The sequence below is a fragment of the Chroicocephalus ridibundus genome, chromosome 5, assembly GCF_963924245.1.
Source record: "Chroicocephalus ridibundus chromosome 5, bChrRid1.1, whole genome shotgun sequence".
Lineage (NCBI taxonomy): Eukaryota > Metazoa > Chordata > Aves > Charadriiformes > Laridae > Chroicocephalus > Chroicocephalus ridibundus.
Window position 1 is genome coordinate 20,747,775 of NC_086288.1, and position 27,084 is coordinate 20,774,858.

The window sequence follows — 27,084 nt, forward strand, 5'->3', positions numbered from 1 at the left end:
TCCTCCTCCTCAAGTGGCGCGCGCGGCCCCGGAAGCGGGAGGCCCGGCTCGAGCGGGGCGGGCCCGGAAGCGCGGGGCGGGGCGGGGCGGGGCGGCACGGCGCGCGCGCGCGCGGGGCGCTGCGCCCGGTTGCCAGGGCGGCGCGGCGCAGTATTATGGGATGCGGCGGAGGAATGGCGCGGGGCGCGTGATTTTGAACAAACACGGCGGCTTCATCGCGGGCGCTGCCGCCGCCACGGCCGCCGGGCGCGGTAGCGGAGGCGAGAGGGCCGGCGGCGGCGCGAGGCGCGGAGGGCGTGCGGCGACAGCGGCGAAGAGAGGCAACGGTAGCAGCAGCAGCAGCGGTGGAGGAGGAGGAAGAGGAAGGGCGCCCGCCCGGTGAGTGCGAGGGGCGGGAAAGCGGCGGCAAGAAGGAGAAGAAGGGGGTGCGGGCACGGCTGCGCTGGCGGGGAAGGAGCGGCGGAGCCCGGGAGGGAGCTGTGGAGCACTGACAGCCGCCTCCCGCCGGGAAGGCATAGGCCCGGCCCTGCTAGGCGCGCTACCCGTGGCGGGGCGGGCTCCCGGGCGGCCTCGCCGACCTCCTCGGGCTTGCAGGGACAGTCGTCCCGGCCGCCGTTCCGCTGCGGGGGATGCCCGCTCGGCGGGTCTCTTCACCTCTGCTCGCTGAGATCAGCTGCCCTCAAAGCCGCAGCGGAGCGGTGGGGTTAAAACGGACCGAGGGGGCGGCGGCGAGGCTTCCTCCTCGGACCGGGGGTCTGTGCGGGACCTGCCGCCGGCCCCTTCCTTGCCGGTCCGGAAGCAGTTGGGGTTTGGCGGCGGGGCAGCTCGGCGGGGACGCCCCGCGGGCGGCGGCGAGGCGGGGCGGGGCGGTGCGACGGGGGCAGGTGCGGCGGGGGCGGGCCGCGGGGGGCGGTGGTGACGGGGTGAAAATGGCGGATCTTTCGAAATACGGTGGCGGCCGCTGACGGAGCCCGGCGGATCCCGCCGCCCCCGCGCCGCCCGCCGATGAGGTGGGGCTCCGGGGGGCGCGCGGGGGTAACGGTCGTGGAGGGCGGGGGGCGGCCGTTACCGGCGTCGCGCGACGCTAGCCGTCGCGGCCGCTGGGGCTCGCCTCGCTGGGCCTGGGGTTGGCGGGGCCCGGCTTCTCTGGCCTACGGGACACCGCATCGGGCGGTCGGGTGCCCTCGGGCCGGGCGGTCCCGGACCCCTGGCTTTGGCGGCGGCAGGACGCGGTGGCCGCCGGCTTAGGCCCGGGGACGCTCTCCTCGCCAAACTTGCCGGCGTGGGCCGCCGGAGGGGACCGGGCTGCGCCTTGAGGATCTGCCGGGGCCGCGCCGGACTTAGTCCGGGGTGAGGACGCGCTGCCTTTGTCTGCGGGGGATGCTCGCTCGGGCTCTGCGCGGCAGAGCGGGGTGCCGTGGAAACGGCGTAGGGTGTTTTCCACACTTCCTTAACTCGCCCGAGTGTGAGGGCGTAGCTGTGCCTTCAGCGTGCTGCTGCACGGCCGCGGACAGCCTCCGAGTTCGGACTGAGTTTAGCTGGACCGTCTTCTGGGACAGTTTCAGCGTCTCTCTTCATCACTCTTGCTCATCATGAGGCATATTGGCAGTCAGAATGTATTATTAATTATTGGTGGTCTTACCTTTGAAGCACATCGTGTACTAATTATGTAACATTTGGCATAGGGGTTCTGAGTTGTGGAAAGCACTGTGGCATTGAGAGCATGTGGAATTGTCCACTGGAACATAGTGTGAACGGGAGGAGAGCTCTCAGACTTAGGATTTCAAGTGAAGAAATAATAGATATTTAAATGACCTTTCATTAGGTTCATCGTTTTGAACGGTTGCTTGAAATATGTTAGAGTTATTGTAGAAAATACTGAATATAGAAAAATAATTCAGAATATTCCTTGCATTGTTTACATAAAGCTGGCAACAACAAGCAGTGCCTTGTGTGTGTGGTTAGTTTATTCACAATAGCTTTTTGGCTTACTGGAGGCAAGAAGAGTAGCACGTTATCAGCTGAGATTACTTTTGCCAGGGGAATCTTTTCATAAAATAAAATGCATTATACTTCTTTTTATTTCCTAAGACATCCAATTTAGATATGTGTAAGCAAGTGGTAACTTGCTTGGTTCCATGCCTTGTACAGACTTTTATCAACCTACAGAGAGATGTACGGCTGTATTGCTCAGTAGGCCAAGGGCTCTTAAAGGCTGGCCTGGAGAGTTTGTTAGAAAATGCAACTTAGCGTCTCTAATGGGATAAAAAGGTACTTCATGCTTGTTGCAATGGGGCAAGTTTTAAGTTTGTTATGCAAGGTTGATTGTTCAGATCATGTATCAAGAACTATATGCTGCTGTTTGGTTTGCTTATGCTTCTACATTGTCCAAGCTGAGATAGTTTGTAATTGAATGCTCTGAATGGTTCAGCTAGAATTCTCAAAAAGCTTTAACTGGTTTCAGATTGAGTATCTGCTAACCACTGGTGAATTTGAAATGTGGCATGAAGAGTGCTGTCAGATTTTAGCCTTAGAGACATCATTATCTCATACATTGGGATAATTTTTAGGTTTTGAAAAGCGGCCAAAGCCCCTTAGATTCTTTTGATTCTTTTCCCTTATGCTTTTTTGAAAAATATTTTGGGGGGGGACTCAGTAACATAGATTAGGGAAGTGTGTTTTGTTTTCTGCTTCAGCAACAAACTGTGCTTCCTTATCTCTTACCTGGTCTGCTTGTACTTCTGTTCCCTTCCTGTGATATAGAGGTAGCGCTTTCTTACTTCACGTCCTGTTAGAAGCACATCTTAATGTCCTACAGAGTTTGTATACTATAATGCTGGGCTTCATAACAAGTACCTAGGAGAAAAACTCACGGTGGTTGGTTTTGTTTTGTTTTTTATTCTTAGCTGCAGAAGTTCCCAATAAGAAGTGGAAAATGTTTCTTGAACTCTTCATTCGAGGTTTTTTTGCCAGGCCTTACATTTGAGTAGGTTGCTTAGAAAATGATAAGCAGCATATGTCTTTCAGTACAGCCCCTAGCTAGGCTTTCTTGCTTGACAACATTAGAAAACATAAAAGTTTTTCTTGCACAAGAAAGAATAGGACTGTCGGAATAATCCGTTGATCAGTGATGAGGGTGCATAGCTACATGATGCGAGAGATTCAAGTTTCTCATGTTCCTGATCTGGATGGTGGCTCCTTAATTTTTCCAACTTGTGTGTTGTTCCCGTTCAGAAGCCATACTTCTTCAGTTGAACATGTTGCTACCCACATGAGGGTTATGCCCTTAGTTTTGGGCTCTGCTCTGTCTGCTGTACGAGTTCCAGGAACGTACCCAGTCCCCGTCTCTATGGTCTGGCAGGTTTTTTTTCTTCCTTTGGATTAACAGCGGTTTCTGCTATGGACTCAAGAAGCCTATCTGAAGAATGTTTTAGAAACTTCTGTAGATTAATCTGCTGTTCCCCTGAAAAGTTTTTTGGTGCCTTTTGTTTGTTTTTTTTATATTATTTTTTTATCAAAAAGTTCCCAGTGGTCTCAGGTCTACCTACATAGCTTAATCTGCTCTTCCCCCCCAAATATTTGAATGAAATAGGAGACACAATCTGCAAACAAATGAAAGCTTTCTGTTTTAAAATCTAGTTAATTGCTGCTAATGTAGTGCCTGGGCAGAGCTTTCCTGGCAGCTTTTGTAGTTTAGTCCTTGCTTTCAGTGTTGTTTTTTTTTTCCTAAGTGTTACTCTCCCATTTATCTGGGAGAAGATGTGGCTATGCACTGCTATAGTACCATGAGCGCATGTTTGCTGCTTTGCTGGTGAGGAACGTGGCTCTGCTCTTCCCTGGTAACTTCTTCGTCTTCCATGCTTTCCCCTTCTCTTGTGCTTTGAGTAGTCAGAGAGTAATAAATGCTACGCTGGGAGGGGAGGGTGGTTCCTGGGTTTCCCCAGCCCGCTGCCCCAGCTGAATTGTTGGCTGTGGTGTGATTTCTTGGTGCTGTTGGGGTGCTCATAGACTTTGAACTGAGCTATCTCAGCACACTGGCCCACCAGAATTTGCTCACTACTTTGTGTAGTTTTCTTCCTGGGTTGAAGGCCAGAGTGAGCAGCATGGAGAAGGCAGGGCTGTGACAGCCCAGAGTTTGGTTTGGATAGCTAGCTTTAACCCAGCTTGGTTACTTCATCTGGGCTGCCGTTGCAGCTACGTAAATGTTTGCTAGGAGGAGGGAAAATGAATAGGCAGGTGCCAAAGGAGGACAGGAGAGCTTTGGCAGTAGTGCTAGTTTAATACGCACAGGGAATTGGAGTATAAGGAAAGTAATGCTGCTGATCATGTGCACACAGTGGTCAAAGTAGCAAAGGATGCTATATGAAACAACATCCTATTGCTAGGATGTTTTTCACAGTAAATCCTAAAAAATTGTAGCAGGTTCTTGTTTTATTAGTATACGATTACAAGTTGATTGACATAAGTTTTTTCAGCTGTTGGTTTTCCTTTTAAAATTATGGTGGAAGCTTAAATTACCCCAAACTAACCAAGGGAAGAAGGATCTGATAACTAGTATGTGGGCAAGTGATTGCTTTGTTCTGTTTTTTTTTCCTCCATTCATTCTTAAAAAGAAAGCAGCTAGATCCTCTATTATAAACATGGCCATGGTGACATGAGCTTAATCTTTCTTCCCATTAAAAACCAAAAAAACCACCCCAAATCCCAGACTGTGTCACGTAGATCTCTCATGTCCGTATCACTTGATAGCTGTTACACAAATTGGCAACTCCTATGTATTGAAAGTATCTTGCTGGTTCCTCTGATACACTGCACCTGATTGCATCTATGGTGTGTCACGTAGGGAGCATTCACTTAACAGAATGTAGAGTAATGGGAAGGGAACGGTCTGCGTTGGTTGAGGGAATTATGGTTGCCTTGGGAACTATTATTTTGAATTTTCGACTATAGACAGTTAAATTTGTGGTGAAGAACACCTGATATTTTCTTAGTATTCCTTGTAACCGATGAAAAAAGACTTGATACTTATACTAGATGTATATTCAGCATTTGATAAGGACTAAGGTTGGGTTTTTTTTCCTTGCTATGGTTTGCCATTGGTAGTGTACTTGATAAATACAGAACCATGATCCTCTGGGAAGCATACAGACAAACTGCCTCCATATCTTCTCTCCTGTAGACAATAGGAAAGAGAATGGAAATTATATTGTCTGTGTTCCACACACATATTTTTTACTGTGTTAAAACAATTTGCTTTCACTCTGCTGTTACATATGCAAACATGGTGGGTTTGCAATCTTAGATGATTAATTTTTCCACTTACCTTTGTTAACCACAGCTTTCTTACAGGTAAATTTTTATTTTTTTTTTTGTTTTCATGACATATTTTTTAAGGCAAGATCTAGCTCAGCAAGCTTAAACAAAAGACTGTTGAAAAAATGCAGCGCTGAGCGATTTTTGTAATTCTTTGCTTTACAACAAAACAAACCTTTCAATTTTAGAGACAATGTAGCATGTCAGAGAGAGTAAGAAAATGGGGAATGAATAAAATGAATGACGCTATTTTACCCATTATTGAAACGGTAGCAAAATTGAAGGATGGCAATTCATAACAAGAATTGTAGTACAGGAAGATCGCCTATGTGCCGTTTTGGTCTTTCATTTGATAATATTCCAGCTGTACAGGACAAATCTTGGGCATACATACGCTTGTGTGAAGGCCTTTCTAGCAATTGAGAGAAATCATGTTCAGTGTCAAGAGTTTCTTAAGAACTTAGCGGCCTTCCAGGGGGCCTACAGGAAGGATGGGGAGGGACTCTCTATCAGGGAGTGTTATGATAGGACGAGGGGTAACAGTTTTAAACTGAAAGAGGGTAGATTTAGATTAGATGTTGGGAAGAAATTCTTTACTGTGAGGGTGGTGAGACACTGGAACAGGTTGTCCAGAGAAGTTGTCTGCCCCATCCCTGGAAGTGTTCAAGGCCAGGCTGGATGGGGCTTTGAGCAGCCTGGTCTAGTGGGAGGTGTCCCTGCCCAGGGCAGGGGGGTTGGAACTCGATGATCTTTAAGGTCCCTTCCAAGCCAAACCATTCTATAACTGCATTTCCTATCTTTTAGTACAATTGATCTTTGTGAGTTTCAGTTGCCTGGAATAGTTGACATGTGCTTGTATGTACTTAGCAAAAAGTGATGGGAGAACACAGCAAACAAGGAAATGAACTAGCATCTTCTTTATTTTGTTTTGATTATAAAATGACCCAATAAAATGATTTGTTTATTTAAGATTACTTTTTTTCCTTTGAAATCAGCTTAGGCGAACAAGTGACCTTGATTTTCTTAACTGTAGCTTTTTTCTCCTTTGCATAGGTACGTGTTCTATGTCACTTGCACTAGCAAGCAGTCAAGAATCTCTGGGGAGCTATAAGCCTTGTGGTTTTATGTAGTGTATTCAATCTTTTATTGAAATAAATTTCTTCTGTTTGCTGGGTTAATGCATGAAACATTAAATGAAGAGTGGGGTTTTCTCCACTTGCAAAGAATAGTTCTGGTGCCAGTGCTGCAAACTGGCTGCAGCAGAGGGACCAATAAGGCTGTAGTCAATTCCGTACGTACAAAGGTTTGGCACATTAGCAAAGGTTGTCACTTGTTTCCTGTGAAGAGAAAAATTAAAAATTGTGTATGAGCTATGGATTCTCCCAGGAGAGAAGCAGAAGACATGAAAGTGGGAGGCTACTTGTGAATTTTTACCGTTGCTACTGGAATGATTGGGAAAATCATTCTCTTTTGAATGGGAAGGTGAGTTTTGGCGTTATGTCAGCAAAAAAAAACATAGGTTGAATAAAAACTTTGACAAGTTGGTTGTGCTGGATCCTTAAGAAAAATTCTTAATGGCATTGTTATCATGAGTTGTTATATTTGCTTATGCTTCTAATATTTGTTTATAGCTGCAAAATAAACTTTGTCCTTGGAAGACAGTTATCTTAGTTGTCCAGATATGAAGAACCTAGACTACCCTCAACAACGCAGATGCCATACAGTTTTGCACAAACTCATCCCGTAGTCAAGTCATATTGCCGCTGCTCAATTGGTTTTGATAGAGCATGCAGTTTGACACAGAGCTGTTTGGGTGCATGTACTGGGCTGGATTCTGGGGGAACTTACTCAGGTGCTAAGATATTCTCTAATTCATGTGCGTCCAGTGCATTGTGGGTATTGATGCTTTAATACAATGTAGCTATTGACTAGGGCAACTGAGTCACAGCAGATAAGCTGTCAAGGCTACAGGTCAGCTTTGATGTCCTGTCATATATAACAACACTGTTAATCTCCAATCCCCAAAATTATAAATTGACATCTGGAAAAAGCTTCTTTTGTGTCTAAAAAGTCATCTTAGATGTAGTAAAGAGGGAAGCTACGAGCTAGGTGATCTTACAACATAAAAAACCAAAAAAACTGTTTCAGTGGAGAAACACAATTAAGGCTTTGCATGTAGTTGTTTTTTCTCTTATTAATTCTGAGAATGAGAGGAACCTTCTGGATCTGTTTCAACTCAGTCTAGTGGTGACTTGTCCAACTGGTGGTAGAGCATGTTTGCCATGGAAGTCACATCGGGAAGGGTATGCTGTAAGGACAGAAAGGGATATATTAAGCAGCACAGACGGTGCATGGAAAGAACTCTTCCTTCCAGGTGGCTTTGGTGTATGCTGTCTGGAATTAAGCATCTCCAGGGATAGGGTAAGATACAATAAGTATCTTTGTATTGCTTTCACAATATTGAAAACAAAGGCTGTTTGGTCCTAGTCATAACATACTGTGTGGTCCTGGTCACTGAATGCATCTCTCTGGCCAGTCCTGTCTGTAAGATTCTATTTATATTTTTTTTGAGGTGTTTATTCAAAAGATTAACTGTTGGTTTTCTTATGTACACCTAACGGAAATTACCAGTTTGTGTTTCAGAAGCTCTTCAACCTTTTGTATTATGATAAATGAGACTCCAGAGGTCTGAGAAGCCTGCGTTTTGAAGTGGCCCACATTGTTCTGGAGCAGAGATGAAGATTTCACTGAAATTCCCATTTCTCCTATTGAATTGATCTCTTGACTCAAGGTGGAATTTCATTGCAGGAAACCCAGTCAGCTATTGCACAGTCCTGGCTATTTAAATAATTTTTCCCCAAAAGGAATATGGGAGTGCTTTATCTAGAGATTAAAGTGGGAGGGGGTAGTAGTGTGTTTTGACATCTGAACCAAGTCACAGTTTGCCTGCAGGCGAGCTATTTATCTTCAGCTCAGTCCTTCTGCAAGTGAATATATTCTGTACTCGTTAAGTGTTGTCATGTTAAAGGCTGGTCGAGCTGCTGTGGTCTGCAGCTAAGAAGCATGTTTTCTGGTGCATCACTGCAATGTAACTGTTGGAGCTGTTTTTGCTTTTCTTTCGATGCTCGCTTGGACTTAAAAATGAAGAAAGCTTACTTAGATTTCTAGGCTAAGTTTAAAAAGCAGTGGTGGCCATAACAGCTTTCACTGTTGTTCAAATCTTGACAGTACTGCCCTGAAAGCGTTGCAGTTTATAGTCTTAGATTTTTGTCTGGTTTTCATCTCTGCATTCTTCTAACTTTGAAAATAATCATATGATTGCATAAGACACATAAGGAATTAAGTTTTTAGGACAAAATTCTTTTCTGTGCCCTGTTAGCATATTTTTGGAAATGAAATACCCAACTGAAATCAGTGTTGTGTGCATTTTTGTTTCAGTTATGAACTTCATTTATTGTAGCTTCTGAGTGGGCAGCACTGCTGAAGTATACATGTGCACTGCATAATCATTGTGCTTCCTGATTTGCAAAGTCTTAATAAAATTGGTGGGTTACAGTTCTGTTGTGATGAACCTTTGCTCATAAATACAGCGCTAAAATGTGCCCTTGCTGATATTGCTGGCTGCAAGCCTAATCTTAAAAGGTGCCTGCTATGATAACGCCTGGTAAAAGTCTATGGGGAACTTGATACCAAGCCTATGATGGCAGTTTTCATGCTTGTTGTTTGTTAAGAGTGTTCTTGGTGTGATATCGCTGTGTGTTCTGAATTTTTCTGTAGCCCCACATTCAAGAGGTGTCTGGAATTTAGAAAGCAAGACCTTTATTTCAAGCTATATTTAAAAGACCGAAATATGTGTTTCTTGGGCCTAGTGATAAGTACTCTTCACATCTGTTAAGTTGTGTGGGGTTTTTTTGCAGTCAAGCTAAGTTCACTACACATATATACATTTTAACTTCAGATTCTTAATGCTTTAATTTTGGCCTCCCAAACACTACAGGAAATAAAATAATTTGAAGTTATTTTAGGGGTTATTTCTTTTGGTCTCACCACAAAGTTTGCATAGAACATAAGGTTAGAAATGCTTCATTAAATGTAAAGGCCCTGGGATCTACAAACCCAAATATTAGATTGTTCATGGCAGTGAACATCTTCAGAATGTGTTTAATAATCATAAGAACACCTGTGCAGTTTTGTTTTTCAGCTTTTTTACTACTGTATGTGGTGAAAATGACTGAAACTGGCATGCAAACCAAGGGAAGGGTGAAGGGAAATGTTCTGATTTTTGGTTTCTGTTTTATTTATAGTTTGCATGAAATTCTGCTTGAAAGTAGCACATTGTTTCCAGTTACAGAAAGCAAACTGAACTGTTCTGAAGTTTTGTGCTGCAATGGATGTTATTTCCAGTTCTTTCCTGGAAAGGTTCTCTAAGTAAGGTGTATGCTAAACAAGCAGTGTTTAAGACTAACTGTACAATGATAAAGCAGCCTTCATCACTCCTTTTTAAGAGAAAAGGAGGATGTACAGATGTGTATGGAATATCTTTCTGTGGTCGACAACATGCATTTGTTGGTAGTCAGACCATAAATGGCTATCCTAATTACTACTCTGTTTCTGCCTTTTTAGCCTGGATGTGTCAGTTATTTGAAAACTATACACATACCAATGTTCTTTTACTTCTGTAGAACATTGCACTGTTAGATTGGCGGGCAGCTTTTGTGTAATAGCAAGCCTTTGCTCTTCATTGCACTCTGGAATTTACGTAGCACTAGTGAGGATTACACCCTTTAAGGGCACTAAGTACTTCTCAAGAAGCAGATTTATCATCAGCTTGCTGATCCTTGTCCATCTTCAAAACGACATGGAAGTCTAAGTTTTTGGCTTGCTGTGAGCCACAAATAGCAAACGCTGAAAGTGTCGACTGATGATTGAGATAGATATGCAAATTTGAAATGTAGACATTGCTTGAAATGCAGACTAATACTAGTAAAATGGTATGGTTTGCCCTCTTAATGGACATTTAACTAGCACGAGAGCTAGATAATAGCTCTGAGCCATGCATGGGAAAGTAATTTGACCTTTAAGTGGTTTAGGTTTTGAGATACTGATGATTCTGGGTGACTGCTTGGCATTTTGTTGTTTTTTTTTCAGTAACACTACTCAGTACCTCACAATGGCTAGAATGTTCTTCCGTGCTAATCTTGTTTTGTAATTCTTGGTGCATTTGGCAAGGTATTTTCTTCTTTTGGTGAAAAGGGTGTTGTTCAATCCAGAGTTAGATATCTGTGTGTTTTAAAATGCTGTTTTTCTAGCAAGCAATGCACTCGCGTGTATGTGTAATGTAATTCAACCATGTACACTTTGTATGACACGCTGCTTTCATCCAAAACTTAGTTGTGTCTTTTTTTCCTCTTTCTCTCTAGCTTCTGTTTTGCCTGAAAGGTTCTCTGTGACTCGTGGGGATTTTTGGTTATGTGCTATATCTAAGGTCTTTGTTAGTTTGATTGTAAAAATTGCTTTTAGTAGTCGGTGTACGTAATCTGATTTCGGTGGTAGCATGCTGTGATTCCTTGTATGTGAGAATTCATTTTGATATGAAGAAAACACCTACAGGTCACAGGACAGCTGAGTCTTAAAGTATATTTCTGACAGTGGTTGTGGTGAAAGAAGAAGGTGTGGTCATGTTGCGTGCATCAATTCTAAAGCTTTGGATATGATCAACTAAAGATTTTTGTGGTGAAGGAAACATATTTTATATCAATATGTGGGTAAAACATTTCTGTTTTGAAGACAATAGGGCACAAATTTTTGCAAACTTAAGTAAAAGATTTTTATTAATTTTTTTTTTTTTACAACATGCCTACAAAGAACACCTTCTGTTTGTTCCTCTGGCTTTTTTGGCTCATTGTGTTTTAATTGTCAATATTTTGTAGTGTTGTACATCAATGATAGCAGCATGCAGAGCTTAGTAACTGTTTCATGGTTGAATAATTGCAGGATGCCTCTTTTTTCCCCTCCATCGCAAGAGCTGGTAGATTAGGAAGGGGAGTGGGAGCAGGTGAATGAATTGCTACTGCAGTGTTGCCACTGGGTTGTACTTGGATCTCTCTTGTGGCAGCTTCCAGCTACTCGAGGCCTGGTAATTTTAAACTGCCTAATCTCTAAATATTAAGACCAGAAAAACCTGGATTTTTTTCAGCTCAGCAGCCTTCTGGAGTTTACATATTGCTGCTGTTGGAGAGGGTAGATAAGCAGAAGCCGAAAAATATGAAAAGCATTCAAGCACCTAAACTTTAATTGCATGTGGCTGACAGCATCTTGTGCTTCTCAGTTAAATCATCATGGGTCCATTCTGCATTTCCCCTACTTCCTCCTGCTCTTGCTTTTGTTCTTATGAATGGATTTAGGAATGAAATAAATGATGTTTTTAAACCTTTACTAGTTAAGAGAAACGTGCTGATTTTATGACTATAACTTCATACAAATATTGTGGGAATTTTGAGTTTTAAAATCCTCAAATCTGAGCCATAGCCTGCTGACAGTACCCTGTTCCACTTTTATTTGAAAGAGAAGTGATTGTGTTGTCACATCTTTGTCACAGCAAAGGGAATGCCGAATGTTACCCCTTTTGTATTGGCTAACTGGTGATACTGTGGTATTTTGCTTTTTCCGCCTACGTTTGCGTTTAGAGTCCATTGCACTTGCAATGAACCGTTACTTGTTAGGTGGTTCGCTATTACTTTTCTGCTATTCATCTGACTGTAGTTTACAACCTCGTTTCCCCCCACCCGACTTAGTAAATCCCTCGGGAGAGACTGCAACTATCTCCCTTCCACTTTGCAAATTATTAGGCATATGCATTGATTCTCTGGAAAGCTTATTATGTCCTCTTACTTCTATTGATCTTTGGAAAAGTCTTGGCACTTTGCAGCACCAAGGGTCTGTGGAGATGCTCGTAAGTCCCTTAATGCAAGGATTCTGATTTCCTGTTTTTCAGGAGCTGCAAAACTGTATGCTTTGTTACATCCCTCAGGAAGAAAATTGTAATAATGAATATATGGTAATATTTCCATCTCTTTGTGGTTAGTGATGTAGTAACTATTTTCACATATGCTAGACATGTCCATGTGATTTGTCTCCTGGATAGTCACCCCAGTGGTGATCTCTTGAGGGTATGGATTTTTTTGTGGTGTTGCATCATTCTTCTTCATACTTCTTTTTAAGTGTTTTTGCAGTTCCTAACTCAAAAGTTGAAAGTATTTCACTTGCTGGCTCTTAATAACATTACACTTAAGTGTGTGCATCTATCCCAGCTTTTAAAACTACTAGCTGCTGTATCTGGTGAAGATTCTTGGTTTCAGTTGGCATTTGCTTACCATGCAGCAACAGTTTTACTGATACCAAGAGAATCTCTGCTATTTTAGGGGCTCTGTTGGGCTTAATGCATTTATGAAGCCTTTGATTTTGGGTCGGGGTTTTTTGTGCTTTGAGATAGGTGCTCATAAAAAAGCTGTTACTGATTAGATTTCCCTATATTGTGGTGAAAGTGGCACTTCAGAATTTAGTTCAAAATGAACATTGCCAATGACTTAAGGCAGGTCAGGCAAGTGTTTTTAAACCTGTCAAGTTATACCCATGGCTGAATGCCACCAGGCTTGTGCTGTGTATTGAGAAGAGAATGGGAAGGGGACCACTAATGGGGCCACAGTTCCCTTAGTCTGATGCTTTATTGTGATGACCTTGCTAACAAGCAGCACCATCCCAGGACATCCTGTAAAGCTGGTCTCAGCAGTCTTAATTTCTAAACAGTTTCCTTGCATAGGAAACTGTTCCTACATAGCTTCACTGGTGATTTTGTAACATATCTTCATGTAAGTGCTGCACTCGAACTGCTTGTGTTTGCAAACTGGAAGGTTATTCTAGTGAAATGAGGACATTTCTGGAGATGTAATAAGATGCAGTTAGTTACTGTAAAATACAGGCATTGTTATATCTTGCATTTTGTTTACTTGTTTGCAGATCATTGTGCTTTATTGTATTGATTCTTTTGATTTTTTCCCATTTAGTGTGTCTGCTTTGCCTGCTTTTTTAACAAAGATGTTGATAAAATCGATCTCGATGCTTTAACAGTGTTAGTTTCTTAAAGATTCTGCACTGATGTACTAGTGACAGAAAAGGAAAAAATAGATCAAGGTTCACAGGTACTTGTCAGACACCATTCTGTATTTTTGCCAACAATGATGACATCTTCTTCCTTATTCCTCTTCCCTTTACCCTTTATGACATTTTATATACGCATATATTCTTTTTGAATGGAGTGCTTATCCACTCCTTTAGATTGTTTTCTTTTTCTTCAGGTTTTGAGCTAAATAAGTGAAAATGCTTACTGATGCATCTTTTTTGGGTGTTGTAGGTACAGCTCTTGCATTATCAAGTGACTCAAAGCATAATTACTGAAATTAAGGAAACTTTCAAGTCTTTTTAAATAGTTAAAATAATCTACCCTGTTGTGAAGATCTCAAAGCTGTTAGAATCTTAAAAGAGGTTGGCATGCCTTTACTGTTGGAATTCACTTTAGTAGAGGAGCTGGAAAATGGAAACAGTGTGTGTTTGGTATAAAAGCATTAGAAAAAAAATAAACAGCTGAACTGTTGAGAAATCCTGGCTAAATACCTAGAAGTAAAATCTGCTGGGATGTTGAAGCTGCCTTTGACGACAGCAGCCTCATATAGCTAGGATGAGATTTTCATTGTTGCATTTCATGTATCTATTTCAGTCATATCCAATAAACTATGAAGAAATAGAATAAGTGGGTTGCATTGTGGTTCTTTTCTTGCTGTTGTTGATGACACTAGCCTGAATACATTAATGGAAGCCAACCATAAAATCTCCTAACGTGATGACCGTAAGCTGTTAATCCAGTAACCATGCATAATGTTTCTTTTATTTAAACTTGTCAGTTTCTGATTCCAGACTTGATGTAATGTGTTTCTTTTCCTTCTGCATTCTGACTTCCAAGTGTTTTTTTTGACTCCATACATTTTAATACAAATATCCTTTCAACTAGAGATAGGTGTTTAATAACCATTTACAGCTTTGTAATATAACCAAATGGTAAGAATGAAGAATTTAAATAACTGTTGAACTGTATAAATAGTTAAAGATATGCAAATACTTTATGGGCATGATGTTAAAAGATACTAAGAATGACCTTTGTTTTCGGGAATAACTTGTACCAAATGCAAACCTAAAGCAAGTAATTTAAAATTGTCACTACTGAATATGGTGATTTTCCACTGTCTGATTTAGACGATTCCCTCCTTTTCAAACACGGAGGCAATCATCATTTGGATTGCACTTGACCCTAGGAGTCTAACTTCTGGATCCAAGCCGCTTATGCTTGTCAGTGTAGAACGTGAGGGGCGTATGTGTGTCTTAAATAATTCCAAGTTGTAAGATCTAAGACATCAGCCCATGCAGGTTGATGAGGAGATGATAAAGCAACACAGCTCAGGAGGAGAGCTAGTGGCCTTTATATTTGCTGAAACAGTCTGCTTTTACTATTCCTGGTTTTGTGTAATCTTGTATGCAGTTAACTAATTTCACTTCAAGACAGCAATGCAGTACTGTTACTAATGTGTCCTTAAGAGTAAGCTGTTTTGTCCAGTGCTAGTTACCAGGGCTGGCATCACCGCAAGCTGGACTGGCATTACTTTGGGAGAAATGCTTTCCAAAGGAGGTATTTCTGGCAGTGACATCAGATAACTTTGTATCTTTAAATACCTGCCAATAAGTGAGCTGTGTATGAGTTTGACTGTCAGTCGTCTGAACAAGTTCTTTCACAGCTCAGGCTTCTTGAGTATCATGGCAGTTTGATATGGCTTGTACTCTGGATGTGAGGGTAATCAGGATGGCACTCTTCACTATCAGGAAGACCATGGGCTGCTCCAGCACAGCCCCTTGAGCTTAGCCTGGAAACTAGATTTATAGCAGGTTTTTTTCGCCATCCTTCTACTTTGTGGGTGAAATGCAGTTGTTCTGTAGTTAGCTGCTGTGCAAAGTGGAACCACAATGACTCCAGAGAAATCAATGTCAGGTCTGCATTTGGTCAATGTTTTCAGTGGCACAGTTCCTTAATTATGAATGTTGCTTAGCACAAGTAACCCAGCTCTGCGTTTACTAGCAAGTAGGAAAATGAATTTGCAAGGATCCTGTCCTCTTGAGCTTATAATGAGTATTTGAAAGTGTGTACACATACCCACACAGTGTGCTTGCCTATCCAGTACCTAAGCATGCTGACTGGCTCAGCAAGTGGGGGAAGTGCCTTATTAAACCGATCTGTTTTCAGCCTCTGATAATGATACAGTTTTAAGTGGTAGATGTGACCATTTCTAGCAAAGTCTTTAAGGTTTCTCAAGTGGGAAGTGACTCCAGCTTTGAATCTCACTGTAGGCTTTTTAAATATAAATTGGTGACTCTTACTACTCAGCTTAAAAAAAAAAAAATCCATTTTCTTTCAAATGGGGTGTTCTTTGGCTTCTGCTTAGAACACATTTCAAATTAATCACCAATTTGGGCTTATTTGGGCTTTGTATTTTCTTGTGTGTATTGAGGAAAAAATTATTGAGCTTCTCTTTTCATCAGTATAGAGGCAAGCATAGAGTAATTATCTGTTCATCTTGGAAGGGCAGGGCTTTGGCTTGGTTCTGGGGTACATAGGCGGTTGATTGAGCTTGTGGGGTCATTAAAGCCCGTCACTAGGCAGCTGTTTGTTTTTCTGAGATTTCCGTAATGAGAATTTGGCAAAAATTAACCTGGTACATCTGGTATGGATACGAAGTCTCTTGAGGCAAGATAACCTGCTAATCAATGTTGACATGTATGAGAAAAGCCATTACGATCTGTTGGATTTTTAAAGTTGTCTAACTCTTGCTTTATATTTCAGTAAGCTTAAATGTCTGTGAACAAGGTGCTCGTGTCTTGGGGGGAAACAGTACTTCCTTGTGTACTGTGTTGTCAAGAGTGGACTGGTAATCCATAGCAAGTCAGTGCCTTGATTTGATTTCAATGGATGATGCTGAAGAGGTTTAATATAAATTCTTGCTGAGAGTAAATTCAGCTTACTGTGTTATGTTTTGATAACAACTTTTTTCTTATATGCCTCCTGTGCATGTACAATACCTTCAATCTGAAAAAACTTCTGCAACTGTACTTTCTTCTTTGGTAATACTATTCATAAAGCTTTGAGAATGTGTGTTCTGGAAGCCAATAACTTTTTAAAATATCATTGCAGTACCTGCTCCGGTCATCACTGCCACAACTGCTAAAATGGAGGTGGTTTCAGCAGAGGTCAACAGCTTGCTCCCTGAGGAAATAATGGACACTGGTATAACTCTGGTGGAAGACGATAGCATCGAGGCAGTTATCGTGTCGTCCCCCATGGGAGATTCTATTCCCATGGAAACAGAACTGGAAGAAATAGTGAACATAAGCTCCACCAGTGACTCCTCAGCGACAACTACGTCCGCAGTCACCACAGAATCAGTTACTGCACCCAGCAATCACTCAGGCGACATGATAGTGAACACCACAACCCCAAAGACTGATGTGAATGCAGTAGTAAAGCCTACCTTTCCAAGTGGCCTCCATAAACTTGGTGCTCAGACCCCCGTCACTATATCAGCCAATCAAATTATTCTGAACAAGACTGCTGATATTAAAATAGGGAATCAGAGTATTAAACCGGATGGGCAAAAGCTGATTGTAACAACTTTGGGCAAGTCTGGTCAGCCTATTGTTTTAGCATTACCCCACAGCCAACTCCCGCAGGCGCAGAAGGCCACATCCCAAGCCCAAGGTGGAGACTCCAAGGTACAAGGCCAGCAGATTAAAGTTGTTATTGGAGGTCGGTCAGAAGTGAAACCTGTTGTTGGTGTCTCAGCTTTGACGCAAGGAAGTCAGCTGATAAACACTGCGGCCCAGCCTTCTGTTTTGCAGACACAGCAATTAAAAACAGTACAGGTAAAGTGAGTTATGCTGGTGAAACTTCTTAAAGACAATTCTGTTGCTGTAACTGTTGTCCATTTCCTTCACTGATTAACACATGGTTACTTTCAGCCTTTGCATTTATTCCTTGTATCAAAAAATACAATGCTGCTCTTAGGCCATGCTTTCATCTGTGGATGCATTTCCATTTTATGCCCTTTACCTCTAGCTACTATCTAGAAACTTAAGATTTGCCTCAGAGAAAGTGAGCTATTAAAATTCAGTAAGTTGAAGAGAATTTTCCCATTATTTTCATTCTATAAAAATAAATTCTACATGCTTTCAGGAAGACTGGATTGAACTCTATATGCCTCTTGTTCTTTATTCAGAGTGTACGCTGCTTTACTCCTTTGTGAAAGAGTAGCTTCTGCCTATTAAGTTTAGGGGGGTTTTTTTAAATAAAATATTTTTTAAATAAACTGAAAAAAACCTTCCAGTATTTGAAAAAGAACAAAAAGGTATATCTTGTCTGCCTCAAATTTAGTTTAAGCTTGTTAATAAATACTGATAGACTAGGCGCTATCATAAGCTGGACACCTCAAGATCTTGTTCCTGATCTCTGGCATGGATCTTGAGATATTTGAAACCACAGAGAATCTGCTGGCACCTGAAAATGTGTTGAAAAGACTTGGGTTGTGACCCAAAGGGTCTGATTTTCATCTGGTATATGGCAGAACTAAATGCAAGTGATTTTGTTCTAGTTGGCAGCGAGGCAGAAATAAGACCTCATGAAAGTGAAGGAAAAGTAGAACTCAATGCGGGTTGTGGTGGAAATATATTTTACAGTCTAAATGAAACGAGAAATTAAACTAAGTATGCTAATAAATCTCATTTGCTGTACATGAAAAAGGACAAGCTTCTAAGCATGTTATTAGCCGACTGGTAAGTTCACCAACTAGTATTTCAAGGCAAGCAAATGGGAACAACTCTCAAGATGTTTTGTTTTAAAGCTGCAGATGATCCCTCCACTGATTTTGCTTTCTCCTTTTTTGTTGCTACATTATACCTGTGTAAAACATGTTTAATAATGGCTGTTTGAAACATATCAATTTTCTTAAATTACTTTTATTTTTGTGCCTTGATTATTAATGATATGGTTGTCATAGTTTTTAAAAAAGCCTCTGCTCTTGACTAAATAGGAACATTTAAGAGTGGATCAGTTCCTGTTACTTGGCTTCAGCTACTCGCTGCTAAGTGACAGATACAGGAAGCTGAGAAGAATGACTTAGCTGTGATGTGCTTTTGCTTGCATGAAATGACCTGTGCCATCAGTGACTGAAATACAGCAACTTGGCAATTGACCTCTACTGTTTGTCATTAGGAATTCTACAGGTTCCTTAATAGAAACTTACAAATGGACTTGCATCTGTTTGTAAATCTAGTTAATTGCAGTTTGAGTAAATTTGTTTTGTTGTGGTCTCTTTTTATTTAACCTTTGCTTCCATTTGCAAAAGAGATTGAATTGTTAACACCTGGTATTCCTTTTTTGCACTAAGGAGAGGAGGAACTAGAAATGAAAAGCAAGAAGGCAATATTCAGTTGGTTATAAGTACCCAATACTACAAGGAAGATGACTACATTAGCACTTCCCAGACAGTGTTTTTCCCTGTACAAAATTACTGACGTATCAGAGGGATATATGAGGCTAGGCAAGAGACTGGATGTGGACCTGTTGGAGCAGTTCCAGAGGAGGGCCATGAAGATGATCAGAGGGCTGGAGCACCTCTCCTGTGAGGACAGACTGAGACAGTTGGGGTTGTTTAACCTGGAGAAGAGAAGGCTGCAGGAAGACCTTATAGCAGCTTTTCATGATGAGGGGTAATGGCTTCAAACTGGAAGAGGGTAGATTTAGATTAGATATTGGGAAGAAATTTTTCACTATGAGTGTGGTCAGGCACTGGAACAGGTTGCCCAGGGAAGTTGTTGAGGCCCCATCGCTGGAAGTGTTCAAGCCCAGGCTGGGTGGGACTTTGAGCAACCTGGTCTAGTGGGAGGTGTCCCTGCCCATGGCAGGGGGGTTGGAACTAGGTGACCTTTAAGGTGCCTTCCAACCTAAACCATTCTATGATTCATGGTCTACCCTATCGTGAATGACAGGGGAGGTAACCCATGCATGGAGTCCCTGGCTTAGAAAATGAAGTCTTGTGTTTACCTTATCATCTTGAACCAGCCTCTTAACCTTTTAGTGAGTGGAAAAGGAAGCTGTGAATGTCTCCCTGCCTCCCAAGGGTCTTGTGTAACTTATGTCTTGTAGCTTTGAATTGGGTATTTCAGATGCAAGGCAGCACAGCACTTCAAGTTGGTGCTGAAAAGTGAATTGGTAAAAGATTAGATAACAAAGAGCTCTCTTCAGTTCTCCTTACATCCTCACTGTTTCAGGGGCTTTGCAGGTCATTAGTGAAACTAATATAGCTTTGCTGTAATCTAATTGTGACATTTGAAATCTTAGCACGTGAAAAAAAGCATAGTTGATAGAGTTGAGCAAAATGTTCCTTGGAATCTGGCTGTCTCTCTGATTACACTTTTAGAGGAATGAGTCTGTGAGGTGTAAAATGTGGCAGGACTTTGGGCTTCATCTATACCCAGAGGTTTATTACTGTCCCTTGGTAGCTTGTCCTGATTTAGTTGAAACCACTGGCCTGAATGTATAGACAGAACTTCTGGACAAGTGCATCTGGTTTCAGCCTGTGGCTCCTGCCTGCTTACAGGCTAAAGAATAATGATGTGCCTGCTGGCGTACTACTTTAAATCAAGTGCATTAAGCAGGAGTTTGGCCTTGCAGATGACTCTCAACTAGATGTTCAGACCCATTGCGATTGCTGTCACTAAGCTAGTCTAACTTGAGCTGATGTGGTAACTGTCTGTGTTTTTCAGCAGTTAAATCTACATGTCCATAGCATTGTTGTTACCATGGCAAGACAACTGCTAAACCATCAATGTGGCTTCATCTCATCACGGAAAAGTGACCTCATGCACTCCCTAACCTTAGAGCAAACTCCCATTCCTAGCTCAGTTTCTTCATCTTCTCTGAAATACACTGTTCTTCTCTCCTATTTCTAGAGTCCCTGATTTTTCATATTATGCCAAGTATCAATTACATAGGGTGTGGCTACATGGACAAACTCCCATGAGCTTATCTCGTGAGTGGATTTATAGTATGTTAGCTCCTGTGTGGTAGCTGATTATGCGGGTATTCAATCTAGCAGTAAGTGTGAGGAATGCATGTGCCTTTTTCTGTATTACTAGAACATGTTTTGACAGCTGAAAACAAAGTCTGGCCGTAGAAACTTGCTAATTCATCTTGTTTAGTGGAGAGTGCTTAGGAAGACACAAATTGACCCTGTAGTTAAAGATGCTTGCAGATAAATCTCTTTACTTCTGTAGGGGGAAGAAGGTTGGTGTGTGCTTCTAAATATAATAATTTTCTTACAAAAGAGCGTGTTGCCCCAGGAAATATTTTTGCAGTCTAATTCAAAGTAACTTGCAGAGAGCATGCTTAGCTTGCATAGGCAGAGGAATAATGTTAAGCTTCTGGTGATCAGTACAGGCAATGGCAGAGGGCTCCAGAGAACTTGCTCTTTCTGAAGCGTCAAAGAGGCAGTCTGTCATCTTGATTATTTCCTCTGCCTTCTCCAGTCTCTACTGAAACGGCTAGCAAGGCTCCCACTGCTGCCTAGAAGGCTGTCACAGGTAGCTGGGGTTATCAGCTCCAATGGCAAAAACCTCAGAAAGGCTTGCTTGGCAGCAAGTAAGAGCAGAAGTGCATTGCCTGCAGTTGGGGGCCAAGGGCTGTTCTTCACCTATAACCAACCATATTTGAGCTTTGCCATGTTTCCTAAGCCCTGAAGGGATTCACTCGTTTGTTAGACTTCCTTGTTTGTAGACAAACAGTTCACCCAAAAAGCAAGGGGGAATTTATCTGAGAAGGATATTGCAAGTTGAGTCTGAGGGAAGCAGGGCTACTTGTGTTGACCAGCTATTGGTTTGGGATTTTCACGTTTTTTCTGAAATACTTCATGTTAACAGGTAGCTAGTATTTTAAATGTATTCGTGTAAGTTATCTGAGCACACTTATTGACTGTTACTGGGAAATGACTGCTGTTGTCCAGAGCTGGCTGTTGGTGTTGGATGTTGATCACATTCTGAGCCAGACTTTGCCCTCGCTTCAGAGAGTAAAAGCAATAGCAGGTGAGTTACAGTAATACCTTATAGCAGGGTAAGATTAATTTCAGCAGAACAGAAATCTCAAATCAAGCACATGAAATGCAGGGTATTTATCAGAAATTAAAATGTGTGCAAACTAACAAAAAAATTTACTGATAAAAGGCCTGCTCATCTGTCAGCTGTTTATGTGCTGAGAGAACTGCATCCCTAAAATGTTAAAATGGCTTCGACTTAAATTTGCAAACTGGGCTGTGAATGAAGCATCCTTCTTCAAACAACTTATGTTTCAAAGTTTTAAGTAATATATCTCCAAAAGGAGCAGGCTTTTTCTTATTCTCAGTTTCATTTTAAGCCTTGACTATTGTATGCCACCTGTAAAGCAGCTAATGAGGCCTGGGTGCAGCATATTTTGGCAAGTGACCTTTACCTGCTGATGGTCTGAGGCAGAGGTTTCCTCTGAGGAACACTTGTACTATAACTGTGGGGCAATGCATGGCTTCCTTTAAATGAGGTCTGTTTTCAGGCACTGCCTGGTGTCAGAGCTGCTCATGGCTGGCTTCCCGTGGCTGGTTACAGCTTAGGCATGCAGAGGCAGCATTTGCTTTCCATGAGAGGCTGGAGGGCTCCAGTGCCATAGCCAGGGTGAGCTCCAGCTTCCCCAGCCGTGCTATATGTGTGCTGCTGGGAGCTGAAAGAGCCTCACGCGTGCTCTTTGCAGGGCAGCTGGGGAATTTATTATGTGCTACTGAATACTTTGAATGTTTTGGTGTTACTCTACTGTAAAGGAGGTGTTTTCAGTCAGCAAATTATATAAATAGGGTTTTGTGTAGGAAACCATAACATCCAGCCTACTCAGTTGCTTCGTTTAAGCACTCACAATGTTCTCAGGCTGTTAAAAGTAGCTGTCATCTCTGTATCTTTACACATCAGTGAGATTTCTCCAATTAGCTACTTGAGTAACAAAGGTGGTTCTGCATCTTTGAGTGGTGGCTCCCCACGTGGATGCCAATGTTGTGCCTCGCTGGTACTGCTGGAATTGGTGGCTGGTGCCCATGGGATGTGGCTGGGCACGTGTGGTGGAGGACAGGTAGTACAGGCCTGACCTGTGGGGTGGGTAAGTGTAAGAGCTTCAGTAATGCCTTCCAGTGTGCGCACTTGAACTCAGGGAAGATTCTAGTGATGGTCCGCATCTGCAGGTAGCCTCTGCAGTCGACAGGTTAAAATAGTCTTTGAAAGAAGTCAGCCTCTTAATTGAACTGTTCACCAGCTAGATTCCGGTGTATAGCAACTATTAGGATAAATGCATCTGGTAGTTAACTTCTGTCAGAGTGGAAAAGGGGAAAAAGTCCTGATTAAGACTCTAAAACCCTGCTTATAAAAACTTCAAGCTGAAGTGATCGGTCTCATCGAATTGCATCTGCATGTTCCTGGTCCAGCTGTGTTTCAGGAGACTGGATCAGAGAAGGAAAAAAACATCCCCTTGTACCTGGATGTAGCCAACAGATTTGTTCTTCTTGGCTAGTGAGTACCCAATACTTTCAAGGACTGATGATCCACAGCCTTTTTGAGAACTGTTGCAGAAGGCTGTTTCCTCATTTGCAGGGTAAAAGTGTGTTGCTATGTCAGAAGAGGTCAAGAGATATTTCAGAGCAGTAGTTGTCATTTAAATCACTCGAGGAACAAGTTTTGTCTTGATTGTCTGACAAACAGATATGTTACTTTTTTTAAAGCTTCAAATGTTGAGAGTTGTGCATTTAATTTTAACATTTCTATATAGACCAACAGCATGTAAGAAATAATTTCAGCATCTTGAAGATGAGGTATGTTTGCGCAGAGAGATATCATACAAAAAAGCTGTAAGCGATTTCGCTATCCTGCTTTGGTGGCTGGTTTTCTCAAGTTGCATGGATGATATCCTAGTTCTCTCCATAGTGAGAAGCGGAGGTGAAACGTGAGAAGCAATTATTCTTCTAATTATGTGGGCAAACATTGCCCTTCTTATTTTCTAATGTACTTAATACAACAATTTAGATCCAAAATGCTTGAGTTACTTTAGATCTTTTTTCCTCCATGTTTCAGATTGCGAAGAAGACGCGAACCCCAACTTCTGGCCCGGTGATCACCAAGCTAATCTTTGCAAAACCCGTCAACAGCAAAGCTGTTACAGGGCAGACCACTCAAGTGTCACCAGTCATTGCAGGTTGTACTACTCTGACTTGTTTTGCTTTACCGTTTTTTAGAGGCTGTTTAAAGAGATGGTGACTGTAGAAATTTTTCTGTTTTGATGATTTTACTGTGGTTTCTGTTGGAGTGCCTCAAGGAATTGAAAAAAAGAAATCAGCAGGGTATTTTGTGGGTAGAAGCAGATAAATGCAGTTGTTGGTACCTTTACACTTTGCTCATTTAGAATTATCTTTGTGATTTGTAGAGTTTGATCATTTTGCTTTTACTGCTTTTGTTTTCTGGATTTTAAGGAGGAGAAAAAAATACCTCACAGACAGAGGCCACTCAATAAACAGAAAGTACTTGTAGATACCTTATATAAACACATAGGGGGAAAAGGAGACATATGCTTTTGTATTACTTTGATCTGCTTATATTTGGACTTAAATGTAATACATCCAGATAACAGGAAAAAATGTGAATAAATTGTCTTCTTTCTGTTAAGTTGCTCACCTACTTCAAAAATAATCATTGCAGAGGAGCCTTAAGAAAGTAATTAAGGCAAATAAAGGTTTGTCTCTGGAAAAAAAAATCTATGTTTGTGTCCTTTAAGAAAATAATTAAAGAAAAAACCCACAGTGTAATTGTTTGTTTATTATGGCAGTGGGACTAATGTGTCCCTTGCTAAACGCATCATTGCATGCATGCAACTAACATCTGAGACACGTAAATTATCAAAAGGACAAATGTAGGAAGCCAGAGTCATCTTCAGAGCTTGGAAGGATGTCTTCAACTGCTTCCAGATTGACCAACCCAAGTAGGCCTAAAATCTTTTCCACGTATTTAAACAAATGTGTTAAGCCTTTACAGAACTGGGACTTGAGCTGGTTTTAAAAAGAATGCAACTGTCTCCTGTATTCCAAACTTTGATAGATACAAGTGGGTGGCAAGTAACTGAAACATAATCTTTTCCTTGAGTCCTTGAAGCCCGGCTTATGTTTCAGGTGAAAGAGGGATTCCCCATCCCACTCCCCAGTTTTTCCACTTTCTCAAACAATTCCCCACCAAATGTACAGACCTGTGAATAACAAGACTTCTTCACTATATTTATAAATATTTGAAGTAAGCTGTTTGTGTGTTCAAAAACACAAACCAACCAAACAAAAAAAAACACCTCAAAACCATTAAAAAACAAAATGAGGCACTTGAAGCTGCATTACATTTTCATCTGGCAATACAGGAAAATTGGTAAACAGTAAGGAAGCACAACAAAAATAATACTAACAAGAGCTTGGTTTTAAGTTTGCTGCCTCCAGAGTGAAGAGAAATGACCAAGTCAAAGTATACCTGCATAATATTGAAAAGCAGATATGTTACAAAATTCCAGCTTTTAAATTGATATATTGGAAAATCAAGAGTACCTGTCCTGAGCCTGTGCGAGAAGCATCACTGGGAGGTGAAGACGCTTCTGTAATTGAGAGGGAAATCTTTTTAAACATCTGCCTTTCTGCTTGCCATCCCAAACAGCCAGCACAGCTTGCCAGCTTTGAGAGGCTGGCATCACGTTGGGGAAGGTGTAACATTTGTGTGTTGTGTTTTGATATTTTTTTTAATGTGTGTTTTTCTGAATCTGATAAATATTTCTAATTGCCTGGGAATTTCTGCAAACTAGGTGGGAGATGTAAATTTGAAGGACTTGTCAATATAAGCAGCCACATTCTGTTTAGGAAGCTGATGCCAAGAGAGGCAGAGGGGATGTAGTGAGAAAGTTAAAGCTGTCATCAGGAAAAAAACCCACAAATTTAAAGCATTGAATGCTGTAGATGGTAAAATTCCCACAGACTCTGACATTTTTCAGGTTGCACGTGGCTTTAGCAACTGCTGGCAACTATCTGTGCTGTTACTTAGGCTGCACAAAAGTGAAGGTTATTTTAGAGCACGTGGACCTCAGAGGAAGGCAGCTTTCCATGAGGATGGTGCTTTTTCTTGTTAGTTCCAGTTGGTTTAATTGTCGCACCAGTAGTAGGTTTCGGATGGAAAAGCTGGTGTTTATTGCTTATTTTTATAAACGTAGTATGAAGAGAACGGGTGACAGAAGCAATAACAGAAATTAATTTCTGAACAAAAGTGCAGCAGAGGAACGCAGCACTCTTTGGAAAGAATCTTAAAAGTATGAAAAAAAGAAAAGTCTGTTTTCCAATATGGGAGTTCTGCAATATTCCAAATACTGATTTCATGATTTGGAGCTGCTGGTTTTGATGTTTAACCTTTTTTGCCATTGTAAAAGCAGATAGTGGAATTACACTACCACTCATATTTTCATGAGAGTGTCGTATGGTCTGTTAGGCAGTGAAGAAAAACAACCACCAACAAAATGAAGAAAAACACCTTAGAGTTGAGTGTAGACAGACCAAACACCTTTTTCTTGGTCACTGTAACATAGCTTGTTTCTGATGACTGAGGTTTTAAAAGGAAGTAGCTCCCCACAGGTGCTCAGTTTCTCTGCACATGGGCAGCAGCCCAGGGAATTCCTAGGAAACTGCCAGCTGGCTGGATGTTTGTGCGCAGCACAGGTATATTGGAGGGCTGCATGCCTCAGGATGCTGTCCTAGCTTTAAAGAATTTTCAGTTGAATGTCAAGGAAGGCTCAACGTACATTTTGGCTTTTTTAAGCCACAGTGAACTGTCTTTTTATTTGCAATAATGACAAATTATTTTCTTCTTTGTTGCTAAAACTAACTTAAAAAATGCCAATGTCCTTCCTACCAGGTAATACACGCTCAGAAGTAGGGATCAATTGCAGAATATGCAGAGAAAACTTTGCTTTAAAAGTTGAAGTAAACAGACATAACTGGAGCTGATGGTATTTTCATTGTTTATAGGTAGGGTTCTTTCACAGTCTGCTCCAGGAACACCACCAAAGACAATAACGATCTCTGACAGTGGAGTCATTGGATCATCTCTGAGTACAACAACACAACAGACACCGAATAAAATAGCTATCTCGCCACTCAAATCCCCTAATAAGGTAAGGACCTGATTTTGGCTGCAGCCTTCTGTCCCTCCTGCGCAGTGGTCTGAATGGAGCTCCCTGTGTCTTTGCTACAAGCTGTTTATGATCCCACTGCTCCAGAGTCTCCATTGCACATCACGATGCTCTATGGTAATGGCCTAAGCTAGAATTTTTGCAATTGGCTCCCTTACTGTGGTTTTAAGTAAATATGCATTACTGCATTAGTTCCCCATTCCTGCGATTTCTTGCCATTCCCTAAGCATCCATTCCAAGAGCAGCTGTTCTCTCTTAGCCAAGTGCTCAAACAGTATTTTTTTTAATGCCTCCATAAAACATTAACAGACTGTTTAAGAGGAGACCTCAATGATGCTAATAGGTCAGCACTTATT

The 27,084-nt window shown here is 41.7% G+C and overlaps 1 protein-coding gene across 5 annotated transcripts in view; it reads left to right on the forward strand.

The window, feature by feature from the left end:
- The first annotated feature begins 71 nt into the window (after positions 1–71).
- Positions 72–27,084, forward strand: part of LIN54 (lin-54 DREAM MuvB core complex component) — a 42,401-nt gene continuing 15,388 nt past the window's right edge. For 2 of the 5 annotated variants that reach the window (XM_063337287.1, XM_063337291.1), the window contains exons 1-4: positions 72–378; positions 16,604–17,331; positions 23,599–23,719; positions 26,565–26,710. In XM_063337287.1, coding sequence (XP_063193357.1) covers positions 16,639–17,331; positions 23,599–23,719; positions 26,565–26,710 — 960 coding nt within the window. In that variant the 5' untranslated portion in view covers positions 72–378; positions 16,604–16,638. Of the gene's footprint in view, positions 379–889; positions 1,011–1,064; positions 1,351–16,603; positions 17,332–23,598; positions 23,720–26,564; positions 26,711–27,084 lie in introns of those variants that run through there. The other 3 variants (XM_063337290.1, XM_063337288.1, XM_063337289.1) reach the window with 3 other exon arrangements.